Source organism: Seriola lalandi, unplaced genomic scaffold (genome assembly GCF_002814215.2).
Source record: "Seriola lalandi dorsalis isolate HSWRI2012SDOR001 ecotype SW California unplaced genomic scaffold, Sedor1 jcf7180002054524, whole genome shotgun sequence".
Classification (NCBI taxonomy): domain Eukaryota; kingdom Metazoa; phylum Chordata; class Actinopteri; order Carangiformes; family Carangidae; genus Seriola; species Seriola lalandi.
In genome coordinates, this window is record NW_019525077.1 from 1,735,254 (window position 1) to 1,755,312 (window position 20,059).

General features: G+C 41.1%; 1 protein-coding gene across 2 annotated transcripts in view; it reads left to right on the plus strand.

The window, feature by feature from the left end:
- The first annotated feature begins 2,797 nt into the window (after nucleotides 1-2,797).
- Nucleotides 2,798-20,059, plus strand: part of bmp2k (BMP2 inducible kinase) — a 56,109-nt gene continuing 38,847 nt past the window's right edge. For both annotated transcript variants that reach the window (XM_023414424.2, XM_023414425.2), the window contains exon 1: nucleotides 2,798-3,776. In XM_023414424.2, coding sequence (XP_023270192.1) covers nucleotides 3,626-3,776 — 151 coding nt within the window. In that variant the 5' untranslated portion in view covers nucleotides 2,798-3,625. The remainder of the gene's footprint in view (nucleotides 3,777-20,059) is intronic.

Consider the following 20,059-nt stretch of genomic DNA (forward strand, 5'->3'; position numbering starts at 1 on the left):
TCCTGACATGACTCCAGGAAGTGTAAGCTTGTCTGTGAATTTCCCCAATTATATTCTTCCAATGTGAAAAGTCTCCATTCATAAACTGGACTGCCATTCAGAAGTACAGTACAGACCAGCACTGCATTCTGCCTTCCTAACACTCTACTGCTTCACTGTGTGAGAGGAGGAAGGCAGACTGCATGCAATGCTGATAGTAGGGAATATTGAATACACAGAGATTTCACCAAAATCTTTAACAGTTGATTTCCCTCCTTGAATTTTCCCTTTATGTTTCCATGAAGCTGCAAAATCTTGCATGCACCAAAAAGCATCTCTTTTTCCATGTCTTTAGGTTTAGCAAACACTTATCTACATTGTATAAGTGTATATGTAAGTATATTTTTGTGGGACTCTCCAGTAGGATATTGCTGAGGGTTTAAACCCTTAACATATAGTGCCCAGGTTGTTTTTCAGAGTGTTCAGACACCAGACTGGGTGCACAGTTTCATCAAACTGGAGTCAAATCTGCATGTTTTGTGCAACACTTTAGCACAAGAAGACTTGCAGGCTCCTGTACCACAGTTTGGAGACCGCTGGTTTGCCGTAAATAGCTTGTAAGTCTACTTTTTGTTATATTTGCCATTTCCGTGATGTATCAAGACAAACTTTTTCTCAAGGGCCAGTTACCTTAACCTCATCGTATCTCACCTGGTCTCATTAACAGTCAAAAAGCTTATGTTTATAAGCTAATATTTCTTCCTGTTTTGAAGGTTTCTTGTTTGTTTGTTTTGAACTGTTGGTATGATCTGGTTTTGTATTTTAACCGCCCATTAGAAGACGTCCCTTGACTGGAGGTCCTCCAGGAGGTCAGAGGTCAGTCCAGGAGCTGGATACATTTTTTGCTCAAAGACACTCCAGCAGACTTGATACTTGCATCTACTTGCTGGATGATGTTTCTGGGTATTCAAACACCAACAGGTGGCAGTATATACCTGACAGACAGTGAGACAACAATAAGTGTGTCAGAGAGGAAAGATTCCCCCCTGCAGAAACAGGATGTGTCCAGACATGGGGGTTTATACAGTCATGTGATCCCGCTCCGCTCCTCCTCATCTCTTATGTAATCCCCATCACAGCCATGTGCTCCCCCAATAACCACTGACCTGAATATGCTAATTGTGACCAGTTATCCACAGAAGTAGACATTTTCCACCTCTAGCAGCTGATGTGTACATGGCAGAGGTGACTTTTTGGTGATGCTGCATGATTTAGACGGTGAAGGAATGCAGTCTGCAGAATAATGTGGCGGATTTTCCAGCCTACACACATGCCTTTGTTCACAAAGCCTGTAGGCAGCTGTCACACGACTTCCTCACTGGCACTGTCTGGTGAAAAATTACATTGTTTTTTCCACTGCAGATGATCATTAAAATTGAAGGGAGTGTCGAGAGATCAATTCATGCATACTGAGGAAGTAACAGCCAAAACCCTTCCTTAAAAAAGATGAGCAATGTTTTACAGGCAGAACAAAGACACCGATGAAGATACAGCTTTGATTTTTATTAATGAACAGAATGATAAATGTGAATTGGCACAACATATTACTCCAGACTAGCCTGAGGTTTGTTTATTTCTCCATGCACTGCATTCTTTCCAGCCTGTTTTGTGTTCTCCTTCCTCAACCAAACTGCTGTCTGTCTGTCACTGACGCCGCCCCATTATAGATGAGCATTGTCTGGGTGCTTCTTATGGAAGCCCATTGCCGGCAAGAAATGAAAAATAAAAACATCAAAAGTAGGGCTTACTAAATCCGAAGTTTGATTTAGTATGCTATAATTTTGACTTACTATAAAGTCAAATATATGTATATACACAGCCTACACTTGTAAGGGCCAGAGGCTCACCACATCTGATGAATTTCTCCTTTAAAAAAGTAATTATTCAAAGCTACGTTGGCTTTGGAGATACTACGAGAACTGTGAGGAACAATGGCATTATTGTGACTCACTAAGTAAGTTCTAACTTAAGTAAGTTCTAACTTAAGTAAGTCAAACTAAATAACCCAGAGATGTTAAGTTTACTTTTATGGACAAGTAGCAAAACTAGAAACTTTTCACATCTGTGAAGCTTGTGTCAGAATCTGAAAAAAACTTAATTGATTCTTACAAGGAAATTACTTTGTTACAGTTACACAACATACAGTTAGGAAAGAGGAAGTAAATAAGTACAACCAAAAAAAAAAAAAAAGGCCAGTCCTATGTAACATTAGTATACAACAGGTTCATGGTCCTGTCTACTCTGGTAGTGCAGTCCACAATCTGAGTGAAAGTGGCAAGAGGCTTCATCCACTAACCTTCATACCACTCCCTGGGAGTGTAGTATGGAGGTAGCCCCGTGGCTAATGGTTCAATGTCTGAGCTGCAGAAATGTTCCACTTCTCTGCACAATCATGCTATAGCTGCACAATGGTAAGATAGGTAAGGTAAAAAGTTAAGTAACAAGTAACTGCATGTTGAAAAAAAACAGACCAGAACTCACTCTACTGGCCAGTTTAGAGAGGGTTCAGTTTACATAAATTCCTAATATGATAAAGTGTGACAAAAGAAAAATAAAAAGTTGGAAAAAGCAGGAGTGTTGTGAGTTTTAAATCACAGATAAGTTTCATTCATTTATTTTTCTTTCTTCCTGACATTAATGGGCTTCCATACATTCTCCACTTACACCAATCATAACAATAGAGGGGGGCGGGGCCACGTCATGTTAGGTTGTCACTCTCATTGGGTAAATAACAAACCACCCACTTATTTTGTAGCCTACCGTTAGAGAGTCACGAGAAGTTTAACGTTAACAAAAATGACACGGGGGGAGTGGAAATGACACAGATGAACCTAACGAAAACGACTTCGCCGGAGGGTTTCCGATAAGCAGCGGACGCTTACTTGTGTCAGACTCGGGTTCCTACTTTGTTAGCCCACCTGCACCCGGGGTGGCTCGTTTCGTAGAGGAACCGCTGCGGCTGTTCGGGAAGCTCGATAGCTGCTAACCACTGCAGCTAGCGAGCTAACTAGCCACTTTCGCCCGAGTGAAGTGAACAAGTCGCGGTGAAGCTAACAACGCCGAGGCTGCTTTTGGAGGGTTATCGGGCTGGATATAAACCCAGGAGGGATTTCTTGCCGCCGGAGGAGGTGTTATCAAAACCGGTGCCAGCTGCATTGTTGTGCTTATCACCTGCCCTCTTTTCATTGTTGGCGGAGCGTCCTGACTGCACACCGCGGAGCCCATGCACGCTAGCAACGGCTGCAGCCAGCTAGCGTGATGTGTCACATTGGCTGACGAACCTATCACACTTTTTGTTTTTGACCATTTGTGAGTGGATGCTGTCAGTGGTACGGACTTTGGGAGACCGACGGGTGTTGTATCATCCCACTGTGACGCCTGTATATTAACTGTACTTTCATGTCGTGTCACCCGTCAGCAAGTAGTCCCTCCAGAAGAACCAGACGCGGAGCATGCAGGAGAAGAAAAGATTTAAGATAAGTAGATAGGGGACGTCGGACACTACCGAGTTTAATTGGACTGTGCGGCTAATTTAGAACCAAACAGGGATTGCATTTGGTGGGCGGACTGAAAGAGAAACTAAAGGATGAAGAAGTTTTCCAGAATGCCAAAGTCCGAAAGCGGCGGGCTCGGAGGGGCGTCCGGGTCCGGCTCCAGCTCCGGAGTCAGCAGCTACTTCGGGAAAGTGTTTGCAGTCGGCCGGTATCAAGTCACCGTGGAAGAGCTTATTGCCGAAGGTATGCATAGTAGCTAAACATTTCAGTACGTGTGCTGTAAGACTTAGCTCCCACAAACCGCCCCAATATTTTCTGGGACACACCCGTCATCCTCTGTTATGAGAGAGTAACTCTCACTGACACAGCAGTGAGACAGCTTTGTTCCTTTTATGGGGTTGGTAATTGGTGTGCAGTAAAAACCTTTTTCCCCCTAAACATCTGCTTATTTCCCAAGAAATTATCTTCAGAGCGTTTGAAATAGGTCGCTCCCCTCTTCCAGGCAAATGGCGCTTAAACTGGGACAACAGGGATTTGGTACATGGCTTGAATTAAAACTTGTAACTTTCCCCTATACAGCTGTAGTTGACATCCTGCTTCAGCTGCTCTGGGAGGGTGGGCGGGGGGTGCCCCGAGGATAACAACGGTCCAAGCCTCCTGTGTCAACATACAGCATGTAAAGATCCAGCCATTAAAAAAAACACTTTGTCCAACATGTCCTGGTTCAACAAGTTTTTCTGAAGTTTGCTTTGGTCCCTTGAGGATTACTTTAGGGAATATAAAAAGTTTTACTCTCTCTAGTTGTTGAAATCTACAAAGACTGATTTCTTCATAGACTTGCTGACAGATACTGTAGTTTTGTGTCAACATATAATGATTTAATTCCATTGCAATATTTAAACAAATAGCAGCAGTTCTTGCTGGATAAAGACTTAAAGGGATGGCTTGTGCAATGGCTGTGCCTGCAGCTCTTGAGGATGTCCACAGGCTTCTTGGAAATATTGGAAATTTCCTTCAAGGCTTACTGTTACAAAACCTTGTGTTTAAAAAGAAATGTTGAAATGAGAAACTCCTCTATGCACAGTCTGCCAGACAAGCAGAAAATGAGGAAGTGTGGAGGAAAACACGTTTTTACAAAGCAGATGTTCTTTCACAAATGATTAAGTGGTTATCACGGCATATTAACTGGAAAAAGAGCCCCTGCTAGCCCTTCTTAGCTATTTATTTGTTTGGGTCATTTGTTTACTTGGAAGTAGTCATATTTTATGATCTTCATTACAGAATAAGGTGACACTGATGAGACATAATATTCACATATATGCTTTAGTCTGTACTGAGCACTAGAGTTTAAAGGATCCATCTGCAATGCTGGGTTACTCTTTGAAGGGATGATAGTGCTAGACACAGTTTGACATAAAAAAAAAAAAACATAAATCAACTAATTGATTACTTAAATTAGATTGCTGCTGTATGAGGATTTAGTAAGTCAGATCGGCCTAAATAATATAAACTTTGAGGAGTTCTAGTGGGTAAAAGGGAAACTATTCTCAAAAAAGTGCAGAGCTATTCCCACCTGAAACATAGAGTTAAGAGACACTATTAAATATATTTTTACCGGAGTACTAACATCATTACTGGGACCATAATTAGTCATTGTAAGTCGCATTGAGTAAAGAAGGCTAACTAAACGTTTCAGACATGAGTCAAGCATGTCTCTTGAAGTAACAACACTGTAAACAGGTTATAGTGTCAAATTTTAAACCTGATCTCCCTCACACACACACACACACACACACACACACACACACACACACACACACACACACACACACACACAAAAAAACCCTTCCTGCAAGCAGTCACGCGTCTGTGTCATCATATAATCATGTGAAGTGGCTGTGGCTGGTTTTGCTACCAGGAGCACAAGGTTACATTGTGACCTTTGCTCATCATTCTCTCCCAATGTAGGAGCTGGATGTCTCGGCCTGTCTGGGCCCGTCCAGGCTGCACTGTTAATCATATAATGGTATATTTCATTTGACATACAGTGTCTGCCGCATTTAGAAGTAGACGATAGACTCCTCACTCATTAAGGTATAAACAGCAATGTCGGTGTCTTTCAGAATGAAGTATGAGCTACTGATTTCTTAGGTGTACAATATAAGTGTAATACTTCAGTAAGATCTTGCTTAAGATAAAATAAAATGACTGCAAAGAACAATATTCTAGAAAATGCAAAAACAGGCTACATCATTACAGCTGCTCTAATACAGTAACCACAGTAAATCAGTTATTTCCTTCTAACCTACCACTTCTTCACTTGTATTCATGATGTAAATACACTAGCAGCTTCAAGATGCTTTCATACAAATATAGCACTTTATGGTGCCATGAGTGCACAGGGAGTGGAGCCCTTTACTGTGTCAGTGCTGGTTCCAGTTGCTGCTCATTCAGTAACACAGGCCCTCTAACCACCAACCGACTGCTGCTGATTCTTCGTTGAGGTTTTGGGTAACCAGCAAATCATTTGGAGGTCTTGATCTATTTAAAGACCTACTTGGCTGGTGAAGTGATAGAAATGTTAGGATAAATTTCGGATTTACCTGCTATTGTGGCCTAGAGACCACCAGAGAACATTTGAGGTGACATTTGAACTCAGATACACGGTCTGTAACCGCAGTTGTCCCGAACTGTATCAGTGTGTTTTAGAAAAGAAAACAAACCACAAGGTGAAGTTTTATGTGTAAAAAGAAACTGGTGTTGTTTGGTAAGTCCTCCTCAGAAAGTTTTGTATGACAAAATCAGTCGAGCCAAAAGCAAAGTGTGAATTGTTATATTGAACTCTTTCTTTCTGTGTTCTCAATCGTGACTTGAGATCAAATAAGGAAAATTGCATCATTCAGTTTCAGGGTCCATTTTGTGTTTTTCATAAAGGACATCCAAGGTGGTTAACCAGCACGCACAGGCTTGCCCGGGCTGACAAACCTGCTGCTGGGACAGTGGGTCACTTGTGTGACTGATGTCTAGGTACAGAATGGATCATGTGATGTTTTCGAGAGGCTCATCTCCCACTCCCTTATTCAACTGTTATCCAGCAGCTGTGCCAGTTTAATGAAAATCATGAGACTCCCGTAAAGCCAAACACACAGCTATAGTTCGCTACTCAGGTATCTGTCTTCAAACCAGTACGAACATCACAATCTCTTCTAAATATTTTGAAAATTAAACTTGTATCAAGCTTAAAAGTTCTCTTGACACCATATAGTTAGATGTTTTTTTCCAGTGATATATCTGCAGAGCTGGACAGTTCTTACATTGAGTAGGAACATAGTCATTTCCGTCCACTCCTCTTTAGCCTCTGTGGTTTCTCTTGAGGTCTATCTGTTGCTGTCTCCAGGAGGAACACAGAGATGACGCGAAGGAACAGGATGCATCTGCGAGCATGTCACCATTTATCCACAAACTCTTATTGTACGGGGTTCCTTGTTAGGGTTTGGAAATTCTGGGGATGTGTAGAAATTAATTTGATGGATTAGGGGTTTGGAAAAGTTTGGTAGTTCAATCAGCCATACAGAGTTTGGCGACGTCATACTAGACGCATGCTAGAACTGTTAATTCTTGACCCACTGTCTTTATGCACACGTCTTGTTGTGAAGAATAATTTTGGTTTATATGAAAGGACCGTGCTCTCAGATTCTCCCTCTGCTCACATACATGTTCGTTATCCGACCCCTGAATTTTTATTTAATCAAGTAAAAGCGCCTTTCATTTCGGAGGAAACATGGCCAAGATTTCTGCTAATTGCACCTCTATTTGTTTTGTTTAGGGTCCTTTTTTTAAAAAGGTCAGTATTAGCAGCATACAGACTGTTCCTAGCCTGATTGCTCTGTACCTGCAGTTGGAATATTTCATTAAGCCGTTTGCTGAGCAGCCAGTAAACATTAAACAGATAACTGTCTCTGGAACATGTCTTGTTGTCAGATTAACTTGCATAATAGCCCTTATGTCACTTTTATTTATTCACCAGACCACGGCCGCAACATGACTGCTGTTCCTACCTGACACTGTAGGTACAAGGCAACAGTTCATGTTTGCATGTGTTGGTAAATTCTGGGTTAAATGTCACTGCTTCTTTCTAATTAACAGGAAGGACCATGGCTCAGTGGTTTGATTTCCAATGTTTGCAGTTTTACAAGCACGTTAACAGCAAGGTTATAATTCATCACCGCCTCGTCTAATTAGGGTCACCTCCATCTTCTAAGCATCAGAGATTTGCAGACTTTGTGCCTCAAAGTTGTTCCCTGTGTTCTTTATACATCTTTTCAACCTCCTTCATATTGAAATCAACAATCACTCTCAGCTGACTTGTCCTCTCGGGATTGTCTGTGCGTTTTAAGTGACGCATGTTTGTCACAAAACAAAAAGCTTTTGCTCTGAACATGCTGCTTTCACGTAAAATCACCCAATTGCTTGTTGTCAGTAAAATCTTGAAATGATTACACCGGGGTGTATTATGACACTGTATGAGTAACAGACCGAAGAGATGAGAGCAGTGTGAGATTTTCAGCCTTGGTTGCAGGGACTCCCTGACCACGACAAGCCACAGATCATGTAAACAGGAGAACTGCAAACACTGTTTCCATGCAAACAGCTGCTGTGTTCACAGTGAACACGTGGCTTTTTCACCTTGTCCTTTGCCACTTGTGATCTGGACGGACGCCATGCGTTCACCAAACAAGCTTTTGGCCTCTGCACTACTAGAAATTTACAGAACAAATTTACCAGTACAAATGTTGTTACAGTTGAATTTATTTCACTTGATACAATGAAAGAGTTTGATAAGCTCTTGTTAATTTCATGAGCAGAGTTTGTGTTGAATATAATGAATGAGCTAAAAGTTAAGTAAATATACTCTAGATATCTGCTGCCTATTTGTTCTGACAGTTTAGATAAAATTTACAGCTGACTGATATGGTTGAAATCAGTATCATGGTATTACTAACAACATTTTTCCAAGATGGAGTGACTGAATACCATATTCCAACAGCATTGCGCTGAAACAACACGAGATAAGATTTTACAACTCTTGAAAGCCACAGTTGTTTCCTCTTGCTAGAATTTGATTGGCCAACACAGCATCTTGCTGGATGGCATCACATTGCTTTGTGTCAAAGTTGAGCTAAGTCTAACTTTTTCTTTGGATAAAAACCTGGACGTGCTATTTATTTTTTGTTTGCTCAAAAGAAGAAAGAGGCATTTTTGTCAAACCCAGTGCTGCTGTTTGTCTGAACTCAGTGTCGAAGCTTCTGCAATTATGTTTATAACTCTCCAGCTCAGATTTTCCCGCCAATTATCACCTATCTATAAACAAAAGTATTGAAAATAACGTATAGTGATCAAACTGATGCTCGGTGCATTCAATACATCTTTTTTAAATTAATGAATTGAATGACTCATTTTTTAATTATTTTTTGCTTGGACAGCTACATTTTGTGAAACAATAATGATGAATGAATATTGAAATGAATGAATATGAATAAATGAAATTAAAATGTTATAATCACGCAGACCTGAGGAGGATAAATGCCTTTTGCAAACATCAAAATGCGTTTGATTTTCTTGTAGCACACACACACACATAAACACTATAATTTGATTGAAACAAGTGCAGGTCTAATTGCTTTGCTTCCTCTTCATAATGTTTTCTTGAATGACCCAATTGATCCTGCCTCTTTTCCAGGGCAGGGCGGTGAGACTGCATCCCATCTACATTATTAGCATACTGTACTGGTGATGAATAGGCACATTGTGCCCCTTTGTTGTCTTATTCTAGCACCCGAGAAAGAATGCTGGTACGATGCAGCACTTGGTCCCGTGATGGGTATCGGTGCCTTTGTGCTTGCTCATTGAGGCCTTCTGTATCTGCCTCTCTGCGTTGCCGCCCCTCCCCTCTTTGTGAAACTGCAAATGAATGATTTTCTAACAATTCATCATCGCCTGATCTGAGGAGGGTGCCGAGCCAAATGTGGGTGTGAACTCGGGTCATATGGAGACTCCAAACAGAAGGATGTTAATGTGGAAGTCCACTTCAGCGTTTCACTTCAGTGGATTTATCAGCACTTCATGTTTGAGATGCACATGTCATTACAACTGAATTTAGTGGGTTCAAACAGTTGATGCAGCATAATTTCAAGTTCAAATTGAATACAGCAATGCACCAAGATATCATTCTTCTCTCGTGTCAAAGTTTTTTTTTTATGAATGAAATTATTTAGTTGCAATGAGGACAGCTTTTATGAATGTGCTTGCAGATCTGTGTTTGTAAGTAACTCAGAGTTTTCATAACTCCTCATCTTTAGGTGAACTTGGTTCAGAGGTTCGTCTGAGAATAAGGATGAGTATACTTGGGAACTGTATGTATTGTTGGGAAATGTACTAGTATTCTAGTATTTACACTGGTCTTTGTCGTCTAAGACTGTTTAGCAGACTGGACAGTTGTTATCAGACCAGTGTTTTTGTTTTCTTGTGGACAGTAAGTTAATTTCTATTCTGCCAGTTTCTTCACCAGTCAGTCAGAGCTTGTCAAAACAAAACAAAACAAAACAGCTTGCAAATGTGATATTTTGACGTCAACAGGGAAATTAATATTTGATTACCATATTATTTGTGTTGAACAATAAATTATAAATGCCAATATATTGCTCAGGCCTGTTAATAAGCCATCATGACCTGGGATAGAAATAAACCATGTTTCCTGGCCTGCTCCTAGACACGGTCAGTTTTTCCAGAGAGACTAAGTGCAGGTTTGAAACTGATCATAGGCTTATGTGAACACACTTGACTGCATGACAGTGACTCGTGCATGACTACACTTGATTGCATGACGAGTCAGAAGTGATGAGTGATTGCCTCAGTTGTAATGACTGAGGCTGTTGGCACATGTAAACAAGTTGGTGCTAACATGTCACTGTGGTCTGTCATAGGTGCATTGCTCTAATGTAGGAGCGTATCATTCTTCTAGTGTTTATAAAAACTATAAAAACTTGTGGCTAGATCTCTGTTTACATTTGGTAGACATATGTGAAGTATCTAAACTCTGGTCATGAATTGTCGGTTTCCTGCATGATTCAGACCAGGTGTGGCAGTTAAAGAGCTACACCTGGTCTGTGAGATCAAGGTTAAAGTGTAAATCTACACTGACTCACATATGGCAGGAAAACAACTTATCTACACCCTAAAATTGTACTTCTGCTTTTACATGTTGCTGTACAGAAGCTATGGTGAGTTCCACATAGGCTCCACCTGTTGACTTTCTCACCACATTGTTGTGCGTACTTTTCAACACAAAGTATGGTAGTGGTTGGACTATGGTTTAAAACTTGATAATTGACACTGTATTCACAAACTGTTAATAAGTATCTTCATAGGTCAAGTTGGGCAATGTTGGTGGTGTAAACTTGCAACTACATTTTGAGTTAAGGAAAAATGAAAATTGCCTTGAAGGAAGGTTGTGCAACCCTGCTCTATATCAACTTCACTAAACTAGCACATGGAATACCGAGAAGGAACTGCGAAGTGGTTCATGCAGGCTAATCAGTGTTATGTGATGTTTGCTTAGTTCTGAAGAAGTTAATGTAAACTCTTCCACTTAACTACAGTCACTAAAGACCCATTGTTGAGTCAGAACTAACCACACTGGTCAAATTTGTAGTTGGACTTGGACTGACACCCACCCATCCTTGCATTAATATTGCTTGAATGTAGTGTCATAGTGACTGTCATTGCAGTTTGGGAGTCTGCTTCAACATTATGCTTCTGCTGTTCTATATAGTGAAGATGAGTATAAGAAAAGCAGGGATGATTGCACATGCTCCGTTTATTTGTTTTCAGCATTTTCTCATTAGGTTTCCAAAGATGCTCTTGTTCCTTAATCTTTTTGACCTTTTCCCCCAGTGTGATGGGTGCTGTGTTCTTTGTTTCAAATGGGCTTTCTTAGATATTTAATTCAGAGCACATATCAGAGGAAATTAATGTTCCTAAACATGTTTTCTGTTTAATGGATAGTTCATCTTTTTAAGAAGTTTAAAAAAAAAAAAAGAGCACCAGGAAAAACAAGGACAAAAAGAGGGCAACTTTTTCCCTCCTCCTTTTGTATTTGTCAGGATGATGTTGAACTTGGACTTCTTTCTCACAGCTGCCCCTCATTTTCACCCCCATGTTTCCTTCTCCTTGTGCAGCACCTCTGTCTCATTCCCGATTTCATCTTAAAGCCTCCAAAGCACAGCCACTTGTGTCTGTCAGTTCAGTTGTAAACACTGTTGAGGTAAGATGTATGAGAGCTGACTGCCAGAACCTTCCAGCGCACTAAGCCCAGGATGAAAAAAACATATACAGTCATCGCCGCACCTCCTCATATTACCTTTTATGGACTTGCTTCTTAGAAAGACTTTTCTTTACCCACTTGCATCTGTCTTTTTAAAGTGCTCTGCATCTTTCACCTGAGTCATGGTAGAAATTAGATTAATTGCATTGAAGGCTCCTGTGATTTACACACAGGTCAGAGTGGAGGAATGAAAACTGAGTAAGGAGGGGGAGTTGTTGTCCAGGTTGATATTTTCATGAGGCATACAACAAAGTGTTCTTCAGTGGTATTTGCAGTTACCACTTGCCAGGCAGGAGTTATGGTGTACACCAGAATTGAGGTGTGTGTCGTGAGGGAGACGGGTCAGTTAGATTTGTGGTGGTTAAAGTAAAGCTGACAGGGCATTACTCAAAGCTCTTCTTTCAGCTTGTCTTTGCTTCCTAACCAATATCTCCTTCACTGCCACTGCTACTTTGCTGTTTGATATTTCTTGTGGCTCTTCTCAATGTGCTTCAACAGACAGGATTGTTAGTTGATTTGACTCATTTGATCATAGGCCTCTAGAAAGGTTTGACTGATATATTGGACTGACTTACTGCCCTGACAGCAGCAAGACCTAAGAATGACTCAGTTCGTCTGTCAAACCTTTTGATCCAGTGCTAAGCCGCGTTTCCACCGCACAAACTTTCCCCAGGAACCAGGAACCTTTTGAGGAACTACGCACGTTTCCACTGCAGGAACCAGGGTCTAAATTTAGTTCCGGGGTAATTCCGGATCGCAATTTGTCCCGTATTTTCCTTCCGTGGTATGTTCTCAAAGTGCTGTGAATAATGTAATGTAAGGTAATGATTTTGTGTAATCTTCTCGGGACTTTAGGTCGCTGTGGAAACGCAGACAACAATGGGCCACAGGAACAAAATGTTAGATCTCGAAACAGTCCTGCTCAGGTATTGAGGTATACTATATTATTGTGGGGTGGCTGGACTTTCCAGTCAGATATTATGAAAATCGTTGCATATGGAGGGAAATACGTGATATTCGTTATTATCAGATATTCAATATTATCAAATACTGACCGAAACCTACTGCCAGATCTTGACTCTTAACCTTTCACTTTGATAGATGACGAGGTATCTCAGAAACAAATGGCCGGATGTCCATGAATTTTGCTTTCTGTCTGTCCTTCAGCCTCAGAGGATGTGACCCTCTGACCTTTTTTGTAGTAAACAAGTTTTCACATCTATACAATAAGGCTACTGGCATGTGTCAGTTCCAGCACAGCGCAGTCGTATACTGAAAACTGGCATTAAATGTCCGGTGAGATTTGTAATCTTGTTCACTTGCTCTTAAATCAGATAGTAGGACTTTAATTTATATATGGCAAGTTTTTATAGATCTTAGACCAAATTTAATTTTGTTGAAAAACTTTTGTATTCCTAAAAGTAAAGTCTCAATAAAAGCAGTATTGGTAGCAAACCTCATTCATAGCTACGCTATACCAAAGTCTTATGGCCACGTTTATGCATAGTGTTGCATCATCTAGAGGGCAAATTACAGTGAAACTATATGAAATTTGCAAAGCTACGCATGGAGTAATCCCTTTTTTCCCTTCCCCATGACCACCATGCTGCAACCAAACAGCTTTACATATTTTTTTACTTTATATCAGAACTTCATCACAGGAAAGAAAATAGGTTGGCAGAAGTTGTTCATGCAATGCTGTCGCGCTCAAACTCAGCACTAGTACTGAACAGATGTACGAGCCACTTGCCGGCTGAAAGTGACCCCTCCACTGTGAGGGAGAGCTGTGTGATACTGAATACAGAGCTGATGTACCTGTAGCTGGGATGAAGGGAATCGGATCCTCTTTAAACCTTTTGATAAGACGCTGTTTGAAGAAGTGAGTATTCTTACAAGAATACAACGTTCCCTAGAGGCGATTTGAACAAAGCCTGATAAAATACTATAATAATTCATGAATCCTTCTCTAACTGGGGTTCTCCTCTGAATACTTTTGATTCCTTAAAGCCATCTATCTCCTTCAGTGAAGACTTGGACAACTTCATGACTCCCTTATCAGTACTGATAGATAAATCTTAATCAATATGTCAGGTACATTCTAGACTCTGTACAGTTAAAGTGAAATGTGCGTGTCCTCAAACTCTAAAACGTTGCTTATGACCAAGTCACACTTCAAGATGTTGGAGCATTTGCCAGATTGAGGTTGTCAGCTGTCCGTCCCCCCCGAATGCACCTTTCATTCATTTTAGTTCATCCCGCTGCCTCCTCTGTGTTCTGACAGAGTGTCACCTTCACCTCTAAAAGTTTAAAAATATCTGACCTGAACCGACCTCGGTTATCTCCTTGCCACAGCCATTCATACTAGACTTTACTGGAAGAGGAAACTTAGATGATAAAGTTTTGTAGAATTTCCATTTTGGTAAGGTTAACCAGTAAAGAGATGAGTGTTAATTAATCAGACAGCGTTATCTTTGCTTATGTTTTTATACAAAAACTTGACACATTACTTAAGTAAATAATTAAGTTGCTGTAAATTTAGAGTCAGAATTCATATATTTTCAGATGAGCTGTATCTTTATCTATCAAAAAAGCCAAGGCAGCTTTTCTACCTTGAAAGGTCCAGAAAATATAACAAGGTGGTGTGGTGCTCTGTCAGGAAAAACCTCACAGAGTGCAGAATCTCTCAACTACTCGCTAAAAGCAAGTGCACGTCTATTTTTAGGCCGACAACCTATGCCACTGATGCTTTTCTGAGTGTTGCGTTAGTGTAACTTTTGAGGACTCCAGTGAAACAGATTAAGCAGTGCTCCTAACAGTCACTAGCCCAAAGTGGGTTACAATGGCTCGATGTTTGCAAACTGTGAAGAATGTGAAAAACCTCAGGTTGGATGGTCTACATTTGAACTGTAGATGAAAATAAGACATCCTAACCTTCCTATCTGTTCCTAGTATGAAAGTGAAACATGTGCATGCAGCCGCCTTGACTTATTTGATCTAACTTCAGTTTCATACTTACCAAATAGCACGTTTGGCCGCGACATTTATCAGCCACAGAACAAAAGCCCTTCCCGCATTAGACTGTATAATACCAAATCTCAAAGGATTTGTTAAAGCGCTGGGGATCAAAAAGTCATTATTGGTAATTAGCAGGAGCAGCTGGCACAGTATGGCAAACTGGCAAAGACCTTGAAGCCACTTACTACTGTGGAAAAATGGCACCTGTTAGTCCAGAAGAAGAATGCACTTTCAGATCAACAACTGAAGGTGTTATAGCCTTTAGTCAAGGCAACTGAATTCGAACACTGTTTCCCTGAATGTAACAAGAACCATCTGAAAAAACTTTATTTTGGATTAGGTTTGGTGTCAGCTTCTGTTTTGTTGATCATTTTATCTTGAAAAGAGTTTTTTTTTTTTTTTTTTTTTTTCTTTTTTCTTTTTTCTCCCGAAATCAAAGTAGGTCGGCCTGTTTTTGTTGGAACATCTTATGCTGCAACCGAGCTGTTGGAAAAGAAAATATTTCAGTGATTATACACTTATCACAGTAATAAACTATAATCAGACTGGATCAGAAATGTAGGTTCAATGTATGGCTGCTATACTGTCATGTGTGTGTTAATTTATTTATTTATTTATTCTGTCTCTTGGTGTTTTATTTGGGAATACTACTGCTGAAGTGTTTTCACACTATTCATTTGCAACTTTTGGTGGGTGCTCCTTTTGAGGGTTTACCCAAAGGTGGGGTGGGGGGTGGGGTGGGGTGGTATTCTTAAGAAGTAGCCCTAACTTGAGGGGAAGCTGGGTAAGAACGCCAAGAGAAGATTTGCAGGCGAAAAGACGGCTCAGAAAACGGTGAACAGCACTTGTACTGCCTGATTTCTCATTTGAATCATTTCAAGTAGAAAAATGTTATTCATATAATGGAAAGGTCAGATTGCCACTTTTACTTATTTTAGATTTTCTGTAAGCCAATATAAAGGTGAGACATCCTTCACACTTTTTCTGTAACACAGTGTAACCACATGCAACTTTAGTAAAAGCTAATTACACTCATCTTCAAGCTTAACAACTATGAAGACTTGTAGGGGAAGTGTTGTGGGTTCATGTTAGGGAATGGGGGCCTCCAGGAGGAAATACCTCAGCCTGCTACAAATGTTCTCAAAAAGAAATGGCATTTTCCGCTCTTAAAAGCTGAAGGAGATACTTTCAATGGAACTACAATCTTAGTTTGTAGCTTTTTAACAAGCAAGCGTGATATCTTTGCTTAAGTATAAAGCTGTGGGTTTAAAAAAATAAAAAAGGCAGAATGAAACAGAGTGAGAGAGAGATGAAGAGAAAAAGACTGGTCAGAGTGTGGTCTGTTATCACAGATGACATCATACTTCAGAGGAAGAACATCTGTGCCTCTTGCTTGAACAGAAACTATAAATGTATCATCTCTGTTTGCTGCATGTTACTTAATCCTCTAATCCCCCCTCATTGAAACACTCCTCTACCACTTCTGAAGTTGTTTTTTTTTTTTTTTTTCCTTGCCCATATCACAAGGCACCCTGAGTATCTGTTTCGCAGAGGCTGTTGAGATCCTCTTTCAGGCCTCTTCCACAGGCTGTCATGTGGGCTGCCTGTGACTGTCCTAGTTAGTCAGGCTTTGCAGTGATGTCAGGGTCCCTAGCGCTGGATGCAGGGTTAGGGAAAATTCTTAAGTAATTACAGCCCTTGCTCAGTACCAGGCTTTTAATGTCAGTAAAACCCCCCCCCCCTTCTCCTTGGCCTGGTGAATTCGGGGTTTTCCTCCCAACTGTCATTGACAACTGACCATATCCTCACAGCAGTGAAGTGCTTCTGTCCACTCTCCACAGTGCAGCCAGCTAACAGACAAGCAGGAGGGCAGGCACAATAGCAGAGAGATGTGACTAATGGATAATGAGTACCAGAGTTAGAAAAATGCCCATCAGCAGTGCTTTAGTACACTGAATAGATTCAGTTACAAATAATAAAACTCAAGGATTGACATTCAGCTATGCTCTAATATTCATTTTTTTCTCGATATATTCCATATTTGCTGTTTAGCATAAGGCCTCCAAAATGTTTTTTTACATTACTTGTTACTTCTAAAAAGATGGAGAAGATTAAAACATTTGTAAGAAGTTTCATAGGACACTAATTAATTCATTAATCCAAGTATTTCCAAATTGCAACCACATCCAAAATGGAACGGCTATTTGAGAACATTTTCATTGGATCTTATCAATAATTAATTTTCAAAAAGCATCCAAAGGAACACTAAAAATAATCATTTGTTCAGAGTGCTTGCCTAGCCCAGTCTGCTTTTTCTTGAGCGTCTCATATTTGCATTCCCCATTCAAACACATTGTTGTGGCATCTTAATGATAATGTTTGCATTCGTGCTGCCAGTGTCAGTCAGTTGAAGACAGCTTTGTTATTGTCATCGGTTGGAGCCAACCGCTTGTACAGTGAGGGGCATTTTGTGTCGTTTAGGATTCCCTCATTTGTCCAGGAAGTTGCTATGCTGGGCACAAAGCCCCTCCAAAACAAATCATTCCATCCAGAGCCACTCAGGAGAATAATACACTCAATAGCGTACCACTTCCGTGGCTGGCATAGTCATGGGAGGCAACAAAAGGCTCAGTGTGGTGATTTAGTGAGAACCTGATCCTGGAGCATATGGCCCCAGTCAGTCCCAGAGCAGCCCAGCAGGCAGATATGAAGCATTTGGTGGGATGGCTATCTTCTCCTAACTTTCCAAAAGCCACCTCCCCTTTTGCAGCCACAGCACCAGCAGCCAGGATTGGTGAAATTGTCATTTTGTAATAACAGACAGGTAACGGCTAGTACCGGGACACACAGGAAGGGTAACATGTCAACATGGCTGGTCCAGTAAAGTGGTTGTTTTCTGAGCTGTCCCAGATGCTCAGAATGGAGAGTTTTGGAGCACCTCAGAGATGCATCCAAGACAAGAGATGAGCAGATTAATCGTTCCACTCATGGATCTCTTGGACAGGAATAATCTTTCAATCGGTACACCTTGTCATTTGGGCACTCCCAAGTGAACATGACAACAGTCTGACACACAAAATATCTTGTAGTCTGCACTAGGTATGAGGCAACACAGTGGAGGTGGATTTGGTTGTTAGGATGTAAAGTGTAGCTCCCTAGTTTGTTCAGTTTTTTGTTTTTCAGTGAAGGTTAGCAGCTCTTTTGTCTCTTGTCCATGCATGCTTAAACAGCCTGCTCTTTCCAGCCTCTTGGCCCCTTGCCCGAGCAAATGGATTTTGCCTTGTGAAATCTGTCATCCGGTCTGAGCAACCCCCACATCTTCTTGCTTACATTGCTGCCTCAAGTTTTATCTTTACTACGTCTGCATCCCACGTCTTTGTGTCAAAGCAGCACATAATGTTTGAGATTTGGACAGGATGACTCACAGGTCCTTTTTTCTTATACACCAGGGTCATAAAACAGAATCTGCATCATGTGTGATTGTGTTTCAGCCCGCAGAAAGTCTTCAGAGCTGCTGTCTTAAAAGCTGTTCTTTCACAAGACTATGTCATATGATTCAGTTTTCTGCCTCTAGTTCACTCCCACCCTCCAACCCCCCCAAGTCTCTGGATGGCTCTGCACTCCACTGCCTTGTTACAGGAAATCAATTGAAGCCCAGCCCAGCAATTTGGAGTGACCATCAAGCTGACCTTAGCACACAGTGCAGACCAAGGCAAATCAATGAACAGCATCCAGCAGGTGTAAACAGCTCTGGCTCTTGTACTTTGTCTTGGCAGAATTTCTGTCTCTGGTTTATCTTTTTTATTTTTTTTTAAATTGCAGCAGGTCTGGCTCCATCTATACATCCATAAAAAAACATTGTCTTTTCATTCCGTTACATTATTCTGACTAATTCTGATTCCTCTTTACCACTTGCATCTGAGATATTTCACGTTGTTATAAGTCAGTTCCTGTTCCTGTGTGTGTTTTGATTTTCAGCAGCATCAACATTACGTTTTAAAAGCAGCTTGTTTTATTGTGCCACCAGCACTAGCCTGTCTTTTACACCTCCGCACCGTCGACAGCCGTGGCTGGAGGCATTGTGTTTTTCGGGTTGTCCGTTTGTCCCATTCTCGTGAGCGAGACATCTCTGTAACCCCTTGAGGGGATATCTTCAAATTTGTCACAAACATGCACTTGGACTTAAAGATGAACTGATTAGAATTTGGTGGTTAAAGGTCAAGGTCACTGCGACCTCACAACCGTCCCATTCTTGTGAAATATATTAGGAGCGCCTGCAGGGGATTTCATCACATCTGACTGGCACAAACGTTCACTTTGAACTTGAGGATGAACTGAGTAGAATTTGGTGCTCGAAGGAGAAAGGTCACTGTGACCTCACAATGGCCCTCATTTATCAATCTTGCGTGAAAACAGGCGCAGATCTGAGCGCAGAATTGGTCGTACGATAGGATACACGTGTGATTCATGAAACATTCGTATCTGACCAATCCCAGCGTACGAATGATCGGGTCTTGATAAATGCGGCGGCTGAATTCGATCGTCATTAACATGTTACGCCCTTAAATATTCCTGGTTCGGAGGCCTCGCCCATTAAGGTCAAACATGGAGAGAAGAGTTACTGGCAAAAAACGAAACTTTTCAGAGATGGAGATCGACATCCTGACATCCGAGGTGGCGCAAAATAAGGATGTGCTTTTTGGCAGTCTGAAGAGTGGGATCAAAGGAGCTCATAAAACCGCTGTGCGGAAGACGGTAACAGAGATGAGTTTGGCTCTGCAGTGCCCCCTCCTGCAGCCGCGCGCCAACACAGCTGTTTTGAAAAATAAAAGACTTGTGTGTCCCCCGGCCATCTGCCCACCACGTTTAAAAGTGATAGTTTGGCATCACAAATCACCTGTACATTTATAGAGTGATAGTTTTTGCGATTGATGAATGCGTAATCATTCATGGATGGTGCTTTCAGACGCACATGAGTGAAATCAATTGCTCCAACCAAATTTGGAAACCCAGCAATCTGGAGATCCCTGCAGTCTCTGAAAACGCGCTCACGTTTGACACGCGCGTATTGTTCCTCCAAAACGAGTAAATCTGCCATCGTTATGATTTGATAACTGTCAAAGCATCT